The 18569-nt window shown below is 53.8% G+C and overlaps 1 protein-coding gene across 4 annotated transcripts in view; it reads right to left on the minus strand.

Annotated features, from left to right (window-relative positions):
* The window catches only part of LDLRAD4 (low density lipoprotein receptor class A domain containing 4), a gene marked incomplete at its 5' end in the record, with an annotated part of 152690 nt that overhangs the window by 9087 nt on the left and 125034 nt on the right, over positions 1-18569 (minus strand). For 3 of the 4 annotated variants that reach the window (XM_079717956.1, XM_079717954.1, XM_079717953.1), the window contains one exon: positions 6258-6409. In XM_079717956.1, coding sequence (XP_079574082.1) covers positions 6258-6409 — 152 coding nt within the window. Of the gene's footprint in view, positions 1-6257; positions 6410-14662; positions 14733-18569 lie in introns of those variants that run through there. The other variant, XM_079717955.1, reaches the window with a different exon arrangement.

The raw sequence follows: 18569 nt of genomic DNA on the forward strand, positions 1-18569 counted from the left end.
TTTACTCAATCTAGGGCACATCCCTTAAGAGAAAGACAAATCAAGAAGGAAGCTCTGCTGGGAAGAAAAGAAAGGGAATCCTTTATATTTCCACAACAATCAATAGCTCTGGGAGGCCTACAGGCCCCTAAGAGCAAGCAGAAAAGGAGGAATGTGATGCCTCCTGGGGCTGGTGGTGGGGGAGAGTGAGCAATCAGGCTTCAAGAGAAAGCAGCCTGGAATCAGAAAGCTCAGGGCGACGTGGAACCACACACTGTGAGCCTCCTTTCACGCGTGAGCGGCACAAGCCAAGTGCCTTCCCCGCGGTCTCGGAATTGGTAGGGGAGTAACAGAGCCGGATCCCAGCTACCTCCCATGCAGTCTCTGACGGCCCTGCACACCTCCCCAACAAGGGCCTCTCAGAATTAGGATAATTTAGAGAGCTTTTTTTTTCCCCCCAGAACAAACCACACCAGTTTTTTTTTTTTTTTTTTTTTTTTTTTTTTTTTTTTTTTTTTTTTTTTTTTTTTTTTTTGTGGTATGCGGGCCTCTCACTGTTGTGGCCTCTCCCGTTGCGGAGCACAGGCTCCGGATGCGCAGGCTCAGCAGCCATGGCTCACGGGCCCAGCCGCTCCGCGGCATATGGGATCCTCCCAGACCGGGGCACGAACCCGTATCCCCTGCATCGGCAGGCGGACTCTCAACCACTGCGCCACCAGGGAGGCCCCACACCAGTTTTTAAGGACTAAGTAAAAACAAACTAAACAAACTTTACCATTAGATTATTAATGCTAATGCCTATTTAGGTTACTAAAAATTGTTTATAAAATTTTTTATCAATTTTATTAAAAAATCTAATTTTAGCATACTTTTGTCACAATACCAACCGTGTAGATTACAGATGCTCAGAATGTTATTGAAACTGTCTTCGGCATCAGTTTATGTGAGCATAGTGTGTCTTTTAATTGCAAAAGTAATGCATGAACACATCCTCATCACAAGAGCCTTAACAACACAGACAAGGCCCTCTGTCCACCTCCCCCTTCCTGGGTCCTTCCTGGCCTTTCTCTGTACCATCAGCTTGTAGCGTGAACAGCATCAGCCTTACTAATGGTCACATTTGACTTTGAACCAAAATTGTATCAGTAACTTGATGAGCTACATCTAAATGGATTTTGGCTGGTACCAAAAATCAAAGCCAGCCTCAGAGAACAAATTAAAAAAAGGAAGGCTTGCCATCACTGAGAATTTTTTTTAAATGTCTCTTGAAAATTTTACTAAAAATGACCTGTAAGCTTTGAAGGTAATTTTAAAAGTCTTCTGAGCAACATCAACAGCAGAAGGATGATCTAAGTTACTAGCTTTAAAGATCTTGGAGATTCTGCTGTGTAACAGCTATGGCCCAGGATCCTTATCCAATTTTCGCCAGCAATTTGGCCTCCTTTCTCTTACTTGAAGGAGACATTCTCATTTCAAGCTGTTAAAATTGTTTATCTTCTAATGCTTCAACGGTAAAACCTTTTCAATGGCCAGTCTGCAAATGCCCCGCTCCTGCTGAGACAAATAGAAGGCAGACAGTAGGATCCCATGCTTGATGCTTAAAGGAGGCCTGACCTGCTGCCTGTGGCCCCTGGACACTTGGAAATGCTCATGAAACGAGGTGGGCAGCAACACCCCCAGTCTCACAGTTCAGCAAGAATCCACCTGCTGCAGGGAGCCTGCGCCCTGGACCAGCCGATGCTACACTCAGACCGTCACAGACTCGCCTCCTCCACCTGCATTATCAGGCTCATTTTTTGCGCCTTCCTGAAAATGGTTCCTTCCTGTTTTAGAAATGCTTTCCTAACACAGGCTGAAGTAGGTAGAAATGAGACTAGGCAGGTGCGCAGTTGCCGGGCTCTCAGCCACAGTGGGAGTGAGCTGTGTGGGGCCCCAGGACACACCTGCACGGAACTGCCGGCCCTGGTTCGCAAGGTGTCCGGGCCAGTGGAGAGGAGCCCAGACCCCGTCACAGAGAGGAGGGCCCTGCTCCGAGCGCGGGACTGGTCAGCAGGCCCGGGACACACTGTCCTGTGACCCAGACTCACCTCACCTGGCCGAACCACTCATCTCATAGGAATGATCTTTACTTCCACAAGGAAGTTAGCCCATTTTTTGGAAGCCAGTGGCCCCCTTGGTCCATCTCTGTTTTCATTTTTGTGGTAGAGGCATGAATGCAGAAGAATGTTTGCTCCAAAAAACATCACCTCTGTGCAAACCGGCCCACCTCTGAGGCCCGTGCAGGGGCTGAGACCACAGCAGAAGGTGAGCACAGGCTGCTTGGCAGCCCTGGCCTGGGGGAGCCAAGCAGGAATACAGGCCAGTGTGGCCGATATGCTCACTTTTCAAGGAAAGATGTAAATTTCTATTTTTACGTGAAATCTCCCAGTTTTTTCAAGTTGGATCAAGTTTTGTCAAAATACCCTGAGGGGGGAACCACACACACACTGGCCACACCCTCGCCCAGGTCTGGCCATCTGCAGGGAGGGTCTTTGGACCTGGACTTGCCCCACACCCGAGTTTCTGCAACACAGACCCGTCCCTCCCCACGGGGCTGGTGCACCCACTGCCCGCCAGGCGCTGCTCTGGCTCCAGGGAGGCCGGGCACTGCACTTTCACAATTGATTTAATTCCTGCAGCATTTGGTCATGAAGAAATGCCTGATATGACTCCTTTTGTTAATTTTTAAAATTGAAATTGCTGCTTTTATAGGTCAAAATGGCTGAACACCCACAATTTCATATGATTCAAACTAAGTACAACGTTCCCGTCCCTCTGCTGTTCCTGGTAGGTGGGCAGCCACCTCTGCCTTGCCCGCCGTCCAGGCAGGTTGGTGGGCCTTACGGGGTGGCCTACAGGCAAGGCTGTCAGAAAAGGCCATGCGGGCCTCCCCTGGCTCGGGAAAGAAAGGCTCCAGCGACGTGTGTGAACATCTCTCAGGGCTGCGTCTGGAATATTTATGCCCTTTAATTGTTTTCCTATTACTTGGTGGTCTAAGATGATGAAAAGAAACCTAGACAGTCTCAAAGTTCCGAACTCACGTAAGCCAGGCTCTAAACACTAAGGCAAGGCTCCCTCAGAAAGAACACGTACGGCTTTTTATCACAAACCCACTCACTGCTGCTGCCACTATTTAAGCATTTACTTTTGTTGAAACTTAACTGAAGCGGATCACTCTTTTTCATTTTCATCCAGAAGTGGCTGCTTCCACCAAATTCAGGCTGGTCCATCCCATCCCCCTGCTCCCCTGGAATGGCGTCTCAGGGACACTGTGGTGATGCAGGCTGACTGGCCTCGGCCAACACAGACTCCATCCGTCCCTCCCTTGGCACAGAAGTGTGTCCTCCCATAGGCATTGGAGGTGGCAAGGGGCCACGTGAGGAAGGGGCTGTGACTGCACAAAGCAACCCCCCCGAATCAGGGCAAACGGGGCCCAAAGGGGCAACTGGTCCAACCCACCTTTTTCCAGAGGACTCTCCCTGGGAACCAGGGAAAGCCCATTAGTGCAGAGAGGGAGTCAAGTTTCCTCAACCACATCAGAACATCTACATGTTCAGCCTCTTTCTCAAGAACAAAAGCCAGGGACTTCCCTGGTGGTCCAGTGGTCAAGAATCCGCCTTCCAACACAGGGGATGTGGGTTCAATCCCTGGACAGGGAACTAAGATCCCACATGCTGCAGAGCAACTAAGCCAGTGCACCACAACTACAGAGCCCGCGCACTCTAGAGCCCATGTGTCACAACTAGAGAAGCCCGCGTGCCGCAACAAAGATCCCGAGTGCCGCAACTGAGACCTGACGCAGCCAAAAAAAAAAAAAAAATCCCAACTACTGTCCTGTATTTTTCCATCTTGACTATCAAGTCTAACATAGGAAATACATAAAGGTAACCTTAACCAATAGTGTTAAGCCAGATCACCTAGAAGCTGACAAATTAGATGCCCAGCCCTTCTCATAGCAGTTTAAAATAAACACACTTTTTACTAACATGGTCATGGAGACCTCACACAGTTCTGGAACAAACAGGCCAAAAGGCCCCCAGAAGTGCGGAGGTCCCAGCAACGCATAGGCTCAGAGCCATGGACGCTTATCCATGGTGAGGCCAGCAGGGGGCACCCCACACCCACCAGCTGCCAAACAGCAGGCACAGCAGCTCCTGGGATGCGGGCCTTTGATGCTCCTGGGATGCTCTGAAAGCAGACACGGAACCACCCTGACAACGGCGACCCCAGGCACCTCCAGCCTCAGCCACCTTCTCCCTAGGAGAGCACAAACCACACAAGGCCACGGGCAGCCTGCCCCTCTAAGCCCCTCGGGAGGAGGCTGGTTGGATGCTGGGGGCAGGGCAGGGGGCCACCCAGAAGGGCACCTTGAAGCTGCTCCACCCCACACCCTTCTACGGTTTACGGCCTCCTGATGTGCACCCCTCCCCCCACACAAATGGCCCCTGGAGACCCCTTGGCCTCCCTCAAGATTGAGAAAATACCACCAAGCCAGGTGGGCGCTGCTGATGGGGGGAGGCTGGGGCTCGCTGAATCATTTCTTCCTTGTCTGGTGGGTGCCAGGCTCACATCCACTGATTGACAGAGTGAGCAAAGGAAGGCAGAGCCCAGACCAAAACCGTCTGATGGGGCAGGTTCCCTGTGGACACCTCCCACCCCCACCGAGCTGTCAGCAAGGGCTCTCTTCACTCTGCTGACGCCCCCGAGCCTGCCATGTGATCCACGTGTATTAACAGCATCCCCATCTCATGCTGAAGGGCCCCCAGGGAGGATGGCAGGGCCGCCCCATAAGCTGAGGACGTTCAGAGCATCCCTGCAACACCGTCCCTGAGCCATCGCCGAAGGTCCCCTGGTCAGGAACAATGAGTATGAAAGAAAGGATCACACTGCTCTCCCAGAGCCCGATGAAGGGAAGCAGCATCTCTTAGAAACCGCGAGGGAGGAGGTACTTAGGAGGCAAGAAGCCCAGCCCGGTGGGGGGCCCGTTCCCAGGCAGTGACCCCCAGTGCTCCTGGGATCTGGATCTATGTCCCTGTCCAGGAGAGTGAGGCTTCTCCTCTGGACTAGACATGAAATGGAGGTCTGGCCTGCGCCTAAACTGTCTCTGGTCACTGTGTAAAAGTACATCATGAGTTTGTGAAACCTCAGTGAGCAGTATCCACACTCCCATTTTATCAGAAGGAAAACCCAAGCCTCGGGACACACCTGCCCTGCACGGGCCGCAGGGAGGAAACACAGCAGGGAGGGAACAGCAGAGGATGAGGGAAAGCCAGAGGGAGAGAGTGTCTTCCTCAGGGCTGAGCTGCAGCCCCCAGCACCCATCTCGTCCCTGTGGGTCTGGGGGCAGCACACAGCAGCCTCACCCTTCCCCCCAGCTCTGCCTGCCACGGACACAGGACACTGGGCAAACCTCAGCTCTACCCATGGGGACAGCAGACCCAAAGGCTGGCCGAGCGACTCTGGCCCCGATGAAGTGTGTGGGGGGGTCACCCCAGGACAGCTGCCCCCACACTCAGGGCAGCCTCCCTAGGCCAGTCACCAGGCAGCCCTAGTCCCAACATGCTTGGGGATTCAGCCTCCTTCATCCACCACAGAAGTCAAGAATATAAAATTGTTTAAACTCAGTGTCCCCAAGCTCTCACTGACAGCCACTGGAACCACAGACAGCAAAGCCAGCTTGGACCTGAACCTTCCATGGCCCCTGGGCTCCTGCCTTAGATCACAGAGCAGTTTAGCTGAATATCAGTGTTTTATTTCCCAGAGGAAGGCGGTGATTCAGGGCAGGAAGTAGCTAGGAATTTAAAAAAAAAAAAAAAACCAACCTGAAGAGCCTTGCTGTTCTGTGAGGCCCACACAACCTGCCCACCCTTGTGCCCCAGAGGGCCCAACCCCCTCCCTGTCCTGCCCCGCTGAGCCCCCGTCTCATGGGCGTAGGTGGGGATGCAGGATGCGTTGCTGACCCTGGACCATATCCCAGCGTGGATGGAATTCACATGTATGACACTGAGGGAAGGAAGCCAGACGTGGAGAGGCAGGGACTGCACGGTCCATAGAGTTCAGAGCAGCAGAAATGAGTGTGCTGACTGCCGTCCAGGCAGTGGTGACTGTGCTGGGGGTGGGGGGCGGGGACTGGCCTTACGGTCGGGCCCCCGGACTGGGCATTCTGTGTGTGGGATTCACACGCTGAGCCCAGGGCCATCCTGCACCCAGGCTCCCGGCCCCGCTCAGCCCACACTTACCGGCTGCGGCCCGTCCTGCCTCCGGCCCTGCCCCGGGTGGTGGATAAAGGACCGGGTGGAGACTCTGTAGTGGTTCAGCAGGCAGACGACAACCACGACCATCACCGTGACCACCACCACCACGACGACCACCTGGGCGAACTCCAGCTCCGCTGTGACGAAGAGGAGAGTGCGTCAGCCGGGCCCAGGGCCACCCCGCTCCCCGGACCCTCCTGGGACAGAAACGGCTTCCCCCAGGCCTGCTGCCCGAGAGCCCCGCTGTGTGGCTAGCAGGTGATGGAGGGAGGCCCAGCTGCATGGACAGACCTCATCTTTGCGGTTCTGTCCTGAGAAGGGCCTGGTCGAGTGTGTCCCACTGGCCCCACGGGACCTCCCGAAGGGCTGCGCTGCGATGGGCCGGTATCACACAGGACACCAGGTCCAGCCCTGTGTGCACAGCACGGGCAGCCACCACACAGGGACCTTCCCAGGGCAGGCAGCTCCTGGGTGCCATCTCCTGGGAAACAAGAAGCTCTGGGGCCCCATCCCTGCCAGATCCCCCAACCCCCAGGGGGGTGGAAACTATGATTCCCAAAGCACCTCCACGCAGGGGCCGTGCAGCACACTGGAGGTGTGCTGACAAAGAGCCCCAGCTCCGCTCTGCGAAGGCCCCACCAGGGGAGGTGATTGAGGAGACGCATCTCCATGGTCTCCAGCCCTGTGGCACTACTGGGTTCTGACCGCACCGTTACAGAAGTCCGTCTAAACCGCTACCACGCACTCCCCACTGGGCGCCTTCACGGGCAGTTCGAGGAGAGGGTGCCAGTTCGAGGAGAGGCTTCTCAGGAGAAGCGGAGCCCAGGGCCAAGGTCAGTCCAGACTTCCCGCTCCCGCCAGGCCAAGTGCTGCCCTGTTCTCCCCACACTTGGAGCGGAGGTGGCTGTGCAGGGGGCGGGGGGCGGGCACAGTGCAGGAAGGGCGAGAGGGGGACAGCCCTGTCTGCGGTGGTGCTGCCTGGGATGCACATACGTGTGGACACGGGCACACGAATGTGCACACACGTAGATACACACACACGTGCACGCACGGCACACCCTCTTGTTACAGCAGGGCTCAGGCCACCGGCCAGTGGGTACACTGCTCTCAGGTGCGGGCTCACACCTGCGCAACGCAGGCAGGGGCTGGATGCCGCCCCACATCCACCCCGTTGGGGTAGAGGGAGAGTCTTCCTGGATCCCACTGTGTCCTGTCCTGTGGCGCCATCCTCCACCCCGGCTCTCCACCCCGCACACCTGATGGACAAAGACTTACAAACATGCCTGCTGGACTGGGCGGGAAGGCCAGTGGCCCCAGGCAGGGGAGGGGGTGCGCTGCAGAACAGATGGTGAGTGTGAGGCCGTGGGGAGCAGCAGGGCCCAGGCGGGTGTGCTGGACGCACCCCTGGCTGGAGGCTGAGCAGGTGTGGGAGGCAAAGCCCCAGCAGCAGGAGGGGCAGGGCCGCTGGGCCCACACGTTGGGCTCCGCACCGTAGCTTTCTGCTCTGGATGCCCAGAGTCCTCGTGGCTGATGGGCAGGAGATTGCGCTTGTACTTCCTCTGGGGAGGAAGCCCCCAGGGAGCCACCCAAGTACCTCCCAGGGACGATCAGAATCTTCAAGGTGGAGTCTCCAGGAAACTGAAATCACTCTCTGTCAGAGGGTCTAGGCTGGGACTTTGCAGCTGGGGTACAAGACACCAGCGTGACCTCGTTTATCCTCACATGCTATGGGGTGTGTGACACACCTGTGAGGGAGAAACACGTCTTCACAACCGCCTGCCTTTGCAGACAACTGTCCCATGTCCAGGACACCCTGTGTCACAAGGTGCCCACGCATCTGGACCCCAAACCTCGTCATCGACGACACAGGATGAGGCTGTGTGTGTAAGCGATGAGGGACCTGCCTCCATCACCTTGTGTTCCTGGCATCAGGCATGGGCGGGCCCAGTGTCATCATGAAGAGGTGGACTGAGGACAGGCTCTGGAGCCCACTGCACAGGTGCCCACGTAGAGGACGGCTCCCGCAGGCAGGGGGTGAGGCCCGCCCTGGCTGCCAAGCACAAGGGGGCATCTCAGGAGATGAATGGAGGGTGAGCCACCAACCCACAGACCCCTGCTCCAGGGACAAGCAGATAAGAAGCAGGGAGTCAAGGGTGACTAATGCAGCATGAAGACTGAACCCAAAATAATGCTTTGTTTTACCAACTTTTATTTTTATTTTGTGAATGAACAGCAGAGTATTCAAAACTTGCCTTTCAGACAAGTTTCAGGTTTAACCTTTCAGGTTAAATCGTGCCCTGGAATTGACAAATGTTTCCTCTTCTTAAGAAAAGTGCTTTGCTTTTTGGATGATGATTACGGCGAGGGGCCCCGCACACATCTTTGCGTGTTAATTCTTCACTTGGAGGATGTCATTCTAGGTCATCTTTTCTTGAATATGGAAGGCTATGCAGATGACCATTTGCAGCAAAACAATCAAATTACATTTTCATAATTCTATGCACATTTGGGGGTATATATGTGTTTCACTTGAAAAGCATTTTTATTATAAAAATAATGAAGACTTCCTTAAAATTCAAAGAACATAGATGGAAATAGTGTGTAACGTGTAAGTTCCCCTGCACAGGCCGGCAGCTCTCACTGCGACCCCAACGCCTACGCCGTCCGAGAAACAATTCACCCGTTGTGTGTATCTGTGTGTTGCCTGTTGAATAAGGGCTTTCTTCTTTTTAATGAATGGAATCACTGTACAAATATATTGTTCTTTTTTCCACTCAATACATCACAGACACCTTTAAACAAGAAAATACGTAAACCAACCTCATTCCCTGTGGTGCCGCTGGTTCCTAAACACAGAACACTGGGACTTGCATTCTCCAAGCGATGGGTGTTAGGTGGTTGGGTTTTGCTTTTTTTTTCTACCATGACCAAAAGATTGTGTGTGACCCACATTTGTAAGCATCCCTACGAAAAAATTCCAAAAACTGATACAACCTTGTAAATGCTCCTCTTGTCAAGGAGGAGGCAGGGTGTCTCCTGCCTCATGGCCCCAGACCCTCGGTCCTTTCCTCGTGTACTAATCTGATGGGCAAAAACACGTATCTTGTTTTAATTTGTATTTCTCTGGTTACTAGTGATTGTGATCCTTCTCTATGATTACTAGTAAGTTTGTATTTTTCTTTTTCATAATATTAGTTTATAATTAGTTTATTTGTAGTTTTCTCATTTATTTTATTTGTAAGCAGTCTTTACATATTATGGCTATAAATCTTTATCCGCTACATGTGTTGCAAATATTTTCTCCTGGTCTGTCACTTCTTTAAACTTTGGTATGAGTTTCTCTGTAGATGATATAATTTTTTTTAATTTTTATGTCATCAAATATTGTCGCAATCTTTTTCCTTTATGGCTTCTAAGCTTCCCATTGATTAGGAAGGTCTTCTCTCTAGTATTCTAAAAATATTTTTCTTCTAAGATTTTTCTGTTCAGATCTTTATTTGCTCTGGATTTTATTTCTTCTGGTCTGAGACAGCAGCATGTAGAACCCTTTATGTTGTCTGATAGGCATGAATCTTCTGATCTAATACCAAACTAAAAAGTTCAGCACAAGTAAGGGTAAGACAGACTTCAGCTGTGGGAAACTGTATAGAAGCTCCCACCTTTCTTTCAAAGGGAACCACCTGCCCTCAGGCTGTGGTCGGCGTGCCCTGGGCCCTGGGCCCTGCCGCGTCCCTGCTGAGGCGCCAGCACCAGAAGTGTCCCCCCACGTGTCCAGACTGGCAGAGCTTCCTCCCCAGACCCCCCCTCCTGCTCTGAGACCAGCCGCCCTTAAGGGCTTTGGTCCCAGGGCTGCTCTGTACAGCAACATGACCAATTACCCCAAAGACCTCTGTGTGGATGACGTCTACCAGTATTTACCATATTTGAAATTAAAACTTGAAGATGTTAAATATTTATTCATTAAAAAATAAACTCACCACATGTTAACACATGTAACAAAATAACTTCCCATTGCCACACTTTACACATGCCCACCTCTTTACTCCCAGTGGCCTCCCCTCTGCTTCACCTGCACCGGCGGGGACATGTGGCTGAGGTACAAGGAGGAGGTCTCGCCTCACTGACCCCTGGGAGGGTCTTGGGGTCCCTGGGGGTCCTGTGGCCACAGCTGGAGGACGGGTGGTCCACACAGACTGATGACAGGCCCTCTAGTACAAACGTTAACGCCGGGACTCGAGATGTGCTCGGAGCAGCTCCTGGGAGCCCGGGCACAGGATGGCAGGAACCGGCCCCCAGGGCGCCACTAGCTGAGGCTGGCAGCCCTGGGTGACAGAAGCCCTTCACTTTGAACTCTGGGCGAACCAGTCCGTGGAAACAGACTGCTTTTTCAAACGCTAACGACTGGAAAGTGCGAGGCCTTACTTTCTTTGGGGCCACACATACTCCCCCTCCCTCCCCCGCAAGAGTGGTCCAGAGTGAAAACTGGAGGAAACAGAGATGGTTCCTGGGGAGAAGCATGGTGTCATCCAGACCCAGTTCCTGTGCTACCAACAGCCCCTCTGAGCTTAGCAGGGGGTATGTGGGCACCCCTGTCCTCCCACGGCCTCCTTCACTTTAAGCAGGAACATCCTACTAAAAACACTTCATAAAAGGCGAACTATGTAAAGACCACACATGGCAGGACATCTGAAGCTGGGATGGTAGGTGGGAAGGGGCTTAGAGACCCCCAAAGCCAGCTGCTACCCCCACATACATTCTGTAGTAACAGTGACAGATGAGTGACTCCCGTCCCCTCTTCCTTCACGATTCCTGAGCCCCTCTCCCCCTCCCGCCACCCCGCTGTGGAGACGGCTCAGAGGCACTCAGCCCCAAAGTGTTTACCAGCCCCCGGATGTGGCTCTGTCGCCAACGGCCTGACTTTACACCTTCTCAAGAAAATAACTTCCACAGGACAAGTAGAGAAGCTTCACATTAAAAAACAAAAACAAAGCCCTGCATTCCCCACTTTTGAATGGAAGAATCGGATGAAATTCAGCACACCTGTTCATCACGGTGTCGTCTCCAGATTTCTCACTTCTGGTCTCAACCACAGACGTTGCGGGGCTTCTGGGGCCCGAAGCCCAGCCACACCCTGGACTGCAGTCAGGGCTCCCCGCGTCCTCTGAGACCACCGCCCTCCTCAGGAGCAGTTTCCCCACGCGGGCGCACACACACACCCGCCGCCTCACACCGCATTCATTTATCCCCAATTTCCCCCCAGCCCGGGAGGCCCAGGGTGCCGGCTGTGCACAGCGCTGCAGAAGGTGCGGTGAGGCCTGTCACCTGCCCCCTGGGGAACTCCCAACAGGCCCTGAAGAGCTGCACCCATGGGACAGACTCGAGCCCACCATGGCTTCCCAAGAACCGAGGGGGCACCCAGCCCTAGGCCTGGGCGACACAGAAGTGTGGCAGGTGGGGCCCTGCTGCCTCTCCTACCCTGTCCGCCCGCGCCCAGCCCCGCAGGATGTGATAGGGGAGGGGATGTGCAATGGGGGTACACAGAAAGCAAGGGTGGGGAGGCCAGGGGAAGAAGAGAATGAATTCTGGAAGAACTATTAAAACAAGTATACAGGAACCATAGTATTCTGAGAAAGTAACAGAATCCCTCAGGGTTTCCAAATTTTCAAAATGGAGTCTGAACACAGCCCACTGGGCAGTTCTTGATTCCAACAGGTACCGACGTCAGCAGAAGGACGCCAAAAAGCAGGCCACGAAGGGAAGACTTTTAGACCAAAGTCAAATGTTCACGCCCCCTGCTTTCCAGGGCCTGTAGGCTGATGACGCTGTAGTGATGAGTCACTGCCACCCAACCAGGGGTTTTACAGCATCGCGTCTCAAGTTCACAGGAAGACATCTCAGACCTTGATTTCATCTCTCACAGTGACAGGGACAAGGTGATGATGGCATCTCCCTATTTTTATGGAAACGTCTCCAAGAAACTCCAGGCTGCACGGAGAATTCCAGCAGCAAGAGAAGCACATCGTCCAGGGAGGGCTGGGCTGACTCTGCCAGAGGCACGAGTGTCTGGGCTATTTTTAAAGAACGCGGGGCCTGTTTCTGCTGCCTGAGGCCCCCAACACAACAGTCGCTTCTGCTTTCGGGAGGGTGGACCCCCCATCCATTCCACGAGGCCTGTCCCCCAACGAATGCATCATCCTCCACACACGCCCTCTTGTCAACATTTAACTACTCTGAAGCCCCAGATGTATAGTTTATGCCCTTACAGCCCTGATAATGGGGCGGGGGGCAGGCGGACACCTCGGCCACACTCAGAGGAGGCATCACACAAAACACGATGACGTCACAAGACCTGGGGTTGCTGTCCCCACCCCCCATGGCAGCACCCCCATCGCTCCCCCAAGTGCTGGAACCTACAGGGACGTGGAGACCCCAGGGCTGCCCTCCAGGTGGCTTCTCCCAGGCCCCCGTGTCCACTGGGGCACAGGAACTGTGCCCTGTGTCTCCCTGGGCATGAGTGTGGTGATGACAGCCTTGGGGTGTCTTATTCTTACGGCTCTGTGACACTCGTAAAGTGCTAGATGTTCCTAAAGGCCAGTGAATTCTTTCCCAGATCCTACAGACATGGGGCAGTGGGGGGCAGGGAGACTGTGGGAGCAGGGGGTGGAGTCTACAGACCAAAAGTGCCTCAAGTCTGTGAACTCAGTATAAAGATACTCTTGGAGACTTTAGCGGCTGAATGAAAATTCACACTTATTAAACACTGTGGTCAAGGGGGGAAATTCAGCCCGTGTTATATGAATACCTTCACAGTTTGAAGTTCAGAAGGCAAAACAGTTAAGAGCCATCATCAGGATGATTATATTCCATACTTTGAATTTTCTTTTCCTTGGGGTGGGCTGGCTACTCTCATCCATCCTACGACAAGTAGAACAACACAAGGGGCAAAGAGCCACCCCCAGAAACCCCAGCTACGGTGCCACCCTGGCTTCCACTTCCTTCAGACGCCCCCTCACAGCGCCTTAAGAGCGGGCTTGCAGCCCCGGACCAGCGCCAGCATGGAGCGACCCTGGGGCACATCGCGCTCTGTTGCGGGGTCCCCGGCAGGCAGCACCTCAGGGCTCGTGACAGACAAAGCGAGGAAGAAATGCCACCTGCTCTGGACAGTGTTGGCACAGAACCCCACTCCACCAAACCCTCGCTGACAAATTCCGTGCTGCCCAGGTTCTGCTAAAGGCTCTCACCTGTAACCACCCCCTGCCATCCCGCTGGGCTGTTACTGCTCCTCAGGAGCCCCACGGTTGATAAAAGTTACTGTTTCTATTCATATGTTTACCTAAAATGTCTTGCCTGATAATAGAAGTGGGAGGTGATACCTACTGTCTGTGGGAGGAGAGAGGGGAGCCAAGCACAGGGCCTCTGGGGCAGGTGTGCCCGCACCACGCCTGCTGACGCCAGGCCAAGGCTGGGGGACGTGGACGCACCAGCGGGCAGGCGGTGACAGTTACACTGCGAGTCCATCCAGCTAGAAGAGCATCTTTCTAATCTACTGAGGTCCAAGCAGGCACCCAATACAGCTCTTCATGCATTTTATAATCTAGAGCTTCATGATCTCTTCAGAAAGAAATTCAGTTAAATATGTTCCCATCAAAGATGATTGACAGGATTTTATGAAAACATAGAAGAGGACTAAGAGCAATTACAAACCTTTTAAACGTCTATCCCTTTGCTATCAATAGGGGGAAATGCATACATAAAACCATAATTTCCTCCACAGGGTTCACTTAAAATCCACCCTCACCTCCACCCCCACGTCATTAATTTAGCAAAGTGTATCAGGAAGAAACACAGCTGCACAAGTCACTGCCTTGTTCACGGTTAAGAGCAGTCGCGTCTGAGGGCTCCCCAGCTGGCATCCATCTGTCTGTCCGTCTCTCCCTGTCAGGGTCACGGTTCTCCTTCCTAACCTCTGCTGTTACTCCACTGCTGACCTGAGAAACTGCCCAATAAACCCCCCACATCCTGAGAAATGCATCTTTCCTTTAAAATGCTGTTTTCAAAGAGTCAGGGTGAAAAAAACAGTACCCACACGTGTGGCAGCAAGTGACAGAATTTCCAGGGGAGGTTTCAGCCTCAGGCACAGAGCATCTGAACAAACAAAACTCCAAACTGACAACCGTTTGCACTGTGCTCCTCCCCCTAGGAAACAAAGAGCCTAGAGCACACCTTCCTCAGGAGGGCCAGCCCTGCAGGGTTCCCAGGGCAACAGACCCTCCAGGCAGACGCCAGCTTCTCTGGAAAGAGTTTCTACTCTTCTCAGCTCTGTCCTCAGACCAAACTCTGCGAACCACTGCAAGCCCAAGAGCAGCCTCCCCGGCTGGCCTGGAATGTACCTTTTTTCAAGACCAGGTTTTTAAATGGGGCTTCCTTCAGGGTACCATTGCCCAGGGGCTCAGTGGACATAATCGGTCCTCTGCCGGGGGTCCTGCCGTGACGCAGCCCCCTACCCCCCCCACCCCGCCCCCGCTGAAAGCATCCCTTCGGCTCCAGGCCGCCTCCTCGCCTGCCTCCCGGAGCTACAGTGGGAGCCTGCGGGAGGTGGGGGGCTGTCTGCCTGTCCCTGCCTCACCTCATCACATCATATCAGCGCCCAGCCCGTGTGCCAGACTCAAGCGCCGTGGCTCCAACCACAGGCCATGGCCACCAATTATCAACAGCCGCCCAGGAATCAGGACTGTGGCGGGAAGCAGGGTGTCACAGGGTCTCGGAGCGCCCCGCCCCCCAGGGCAGCTGACCACCCGGCGATGGGCTGACAACACAAAGCAAAGACCCGCCTGCACCAACCGCCTGGCCTCCCTCGGGCCAGACAAGACAGAAAGGGGGGTACCTGCACGTCAAATACCACACTCCTGCCCTTAATCTCCGCTAGAAGCTCGCCAAGTTGGAGAAGTGGAGAGAGCGCCCACAGAGCGCTGACCTTGGCAGGTTGGGTCGCCTGGCCGCATGAGCACGGCATCCCTCCCGCAGCCCAGAGCCTGGCCAACCGGCTCCTCGTGCCCCAGGGCCGCTTGCCTCTGAGAGCAGCTGTAAGGCCCCTGCGGCTAAGCTCCAGCGGCCGCAGCCCAGCTGGCAAAGTCAGGGCCACAGCGGGGAAGCCTTGCTGGCTGCCTCCCTCCACCCTCTCCTCCCCCACCACCACGGGTCTCTCTCTCTCCTTTCTCCGCCACCCATCACCGCCTCGGGGAGCACAAATAGACCACAGAGAAGTGATACAGTGAGGACGCCCCTTACTACCCAGTGTTACTTTACAAGAACTCCAGGTAATGAGAAGAGCAGAGCTTGTCCCCGGAGGAGACTTCTCTCTGCAGGGTCTAGACAGCTTGTTTCATGCACAGAAAATACCTCCAGTGGTTCTGCTATCCTGGGGCTGCGGGGAAAGGGCATCAGGCCAGCCCCCGCCCAGTAACCCCGCCACAAGCACTGCTCGGGACCCAGAATAGCCTCTGTTTTCCTTATTTAGGGTAAATAGCAATGGCACGTGGGCCACAGGATGTGTGGTCAAAGCAAAACTAAACTCTGTTGGAACGACCAGCAGAGAAACAGGACAGTGAGTCGGCCCCGCCCCGTGGTCAGCGGTCAGGGGCTTGATGTCCACCGGCCCCGGGTCGGCCAGAGACACCACCCCTCTGTTCTAATTACTGGGGACAGGCAGGGAAGGAACAAAAGGATCATCTAGAAGATTTTTCAGAGATTTCACGTGGATAAAAGAAATGGGAATTTCAGTAGGAAAATTAAGTTGTACACATTTGCACGTGCCACTCAACACAGCCTGACTTTTCTTGAGCAAAAATCCTAAAACATAACTCCCCTCCCTGTGTTACACTTTCCCTGATTTCTTCTCAGTCATAGGCTGGGTGAGGACCCTCCCTGTCCCTGCAGCTGAGGTCCTGGCCGGCAGTTCCAGTCAGCTCAGGCAGGGACGTTCATAAGACCCCAAGTGACTTGGTTCTTGAAAAGTAGGGGTTTTATCAACTTGAGACCTGAAAACCTGTTCTGTCCTTTGCTGAGGGACATAACTGCATTTTGAAATGGTTGCAAAGAGTCCACTTTGGGGTTTAACTTTTTTTTTTTTTTTTTTGCGGTACGCGGGCCTCTCACTGTCGTGGCCTCTCCCGTTGAGGAGCACAGGCTCCGGACGCGCAGGCTCAGCGGCCATGGCTCACGGGCCCAGCCGCTCCGTGGCATGTGGGATCTTCCCGGACCGGGGCACGAACCCATGTCCCCTGCATCGGCAGGCGGACTCTCAACCACTGCGCCACCAGGGAAGCCCTAATGTTATTTAAGATGTATATTTCACGCATCAAAACAATCAACATTTTTTCATTTTTGGTGGCCGCTGGGCCCCCTCTGCCTTTACACACCCACTCGTTGGGCTGGCTTCCTCACCACAGGGCATTTTGGAGGCAGGGGAGTCTATCTAAATTAAGCCCCTTGTTCATTTTGTTTAATCGTTTAAAAATCACTTAAACAGGCTTGTCTTTATGGATGGCAGGCACCCACACCCCAGAGCGGGTGCACGCTGTCTGGCTGCGCCCGGCCGAGGGGAGCCCAGCAGGGCCAGTCTGGCCTGTGAGCCTCGCTGCCTGGTTGATGCGGGCCCGGCCCCGCTCCTTGGCCTCAGTGAAGACTGGCAGGGCTAAGCCTCAGGAACTGGTCTCACTTTTGTTCCTCTGCCCTTTTAAGCAGTGGCCTCAGGAGGACGCTTTGGGAGGAACGCAGGACTGCCTGACCTGATCCAGGAGTCTGGCCCTAACACTCACTCACTCCCGCTGGCCCTGACAACGTTTTTAGCTGACAGGTGCCGGGATTTCTTCTCCCTTCACTCAGAGAACACAGCAGCACCCACGCGAGAAGGGTGTGGGGAGAGTGCTCGGCTGAACACAAACACACAAGCAGGAAAGTGTAAAACCATGTGCGGCCAAGAACTCTTTGCTCCCTCCTCACTGTACACGTACATCTTTAAAATGAGTGCTCTGATGGGCTGATTTCACTAATGTGACAAAACGTCTCCGAGCTGCCTGAGGCTGCCTATGTGCAACGAGGCCCTGGAGACGGTGCCAGGAAGGGGCACCTAAGACACACACTTTCACGAGGGGCTGTGATGGCAACCAGGACCAAAGCCTCTGCCTTCATCCCCATGGTTCCCTCCGCGAAGGTCCTCCGTTCATCGATCCGTGTGACACATACACACCATGTGGACAGTCCTTAGGAGGAAATGTATGGACCTTGAACGTGACTGACAGGCAGGCATTCGCTGTCGGGTGGACTCGTCCTGGGTTCTGTCTGCAGACAGTTGCTGATCTAAGGAACTGAATAAGCTCCAGGCATTGGCTTCCAGCCAAGATCCAAACATGACAAGCGGAGTGACCTGAATCGCCAAACGAGGCAGCACAGGGCAGGGATTTTACCTCAGAGCTCATAAGCTTCAGAGAAAATCTCGGGTGGCAAAGAGCTGCTCTGCTAGGCCAGAATCTCTGTCACAGAGAACCTGGGTCGGCATCCAGCCTGGTCCAGTCTTCCCATTTACTCACCATGGGCGTCTTGGCCCTGCCTGCTGTGTCCCCACCAAGTTCCACACCCCATGGGTGTCCCACAGACTTTCACAGGTAAACACCATTTGGAGAGTTAGGAATGTCTTTACGTGGCTGCATAGCAAATTAGCATCTGTCAACCTTCAGGAAGAGGCACTGCTCTGTTCTAGGTACTTTCAAGCAGGGCATATCACCTCATTCCCACCTTACAGGGGAGGGAGCGAGGCTCGGGGAGGGTGAGCATGTTGTCCAAGGTTCAAGGGCTGCGGAGAGGCAGGCTGGGAGCTCAGAATTCCCCACCCACAAACGAAGGGCCCTGAAACTAACCGAAGGAGGTCAGCAGATCGCTGTGGACTTACTTGGATTCCTTTGAGGCACTAACTTGCAAAACCATGTTAAAGATTCTGTATCTCTACATGTTGCCAGAGGCCCTTGGAGCCATTTAAGTGTCTCATATGCCTGTTAACGCGACTCCAGTAAGAGTCGATGCCTCTGTCCATTACAAATTCCCGTTCTCTGAGGTTTATGACTACGCTGTAAAAGTCTGACCTGAGATGAAATTTTCCACATAAAACTTAAGCCCTGGAATTTGGCATTTAAAAAACAAAACAGTACATTTTAGTAAGTTTGCGACACTTAAAGTCATGAATGAGGATTTTAAAAGAACACAAACTTTATATTCCTGCAGACTCAAAACACAGTAATAGTT

The sequence above is a fragment of the Hyperoodon ampullatus genome (assembly GCF_949752795.1).
Source record: "Hyperoodon ampullatus genome assembly, chromosome: 13".
Classification (NCBI taxonomy): domain Eukaryota; kingdom Metazoa; phylum Chordata; class Mammalia; order Artiodactyla; family Ziphiidae; genus Hyperoodon; species Hyperoodon ampullatus.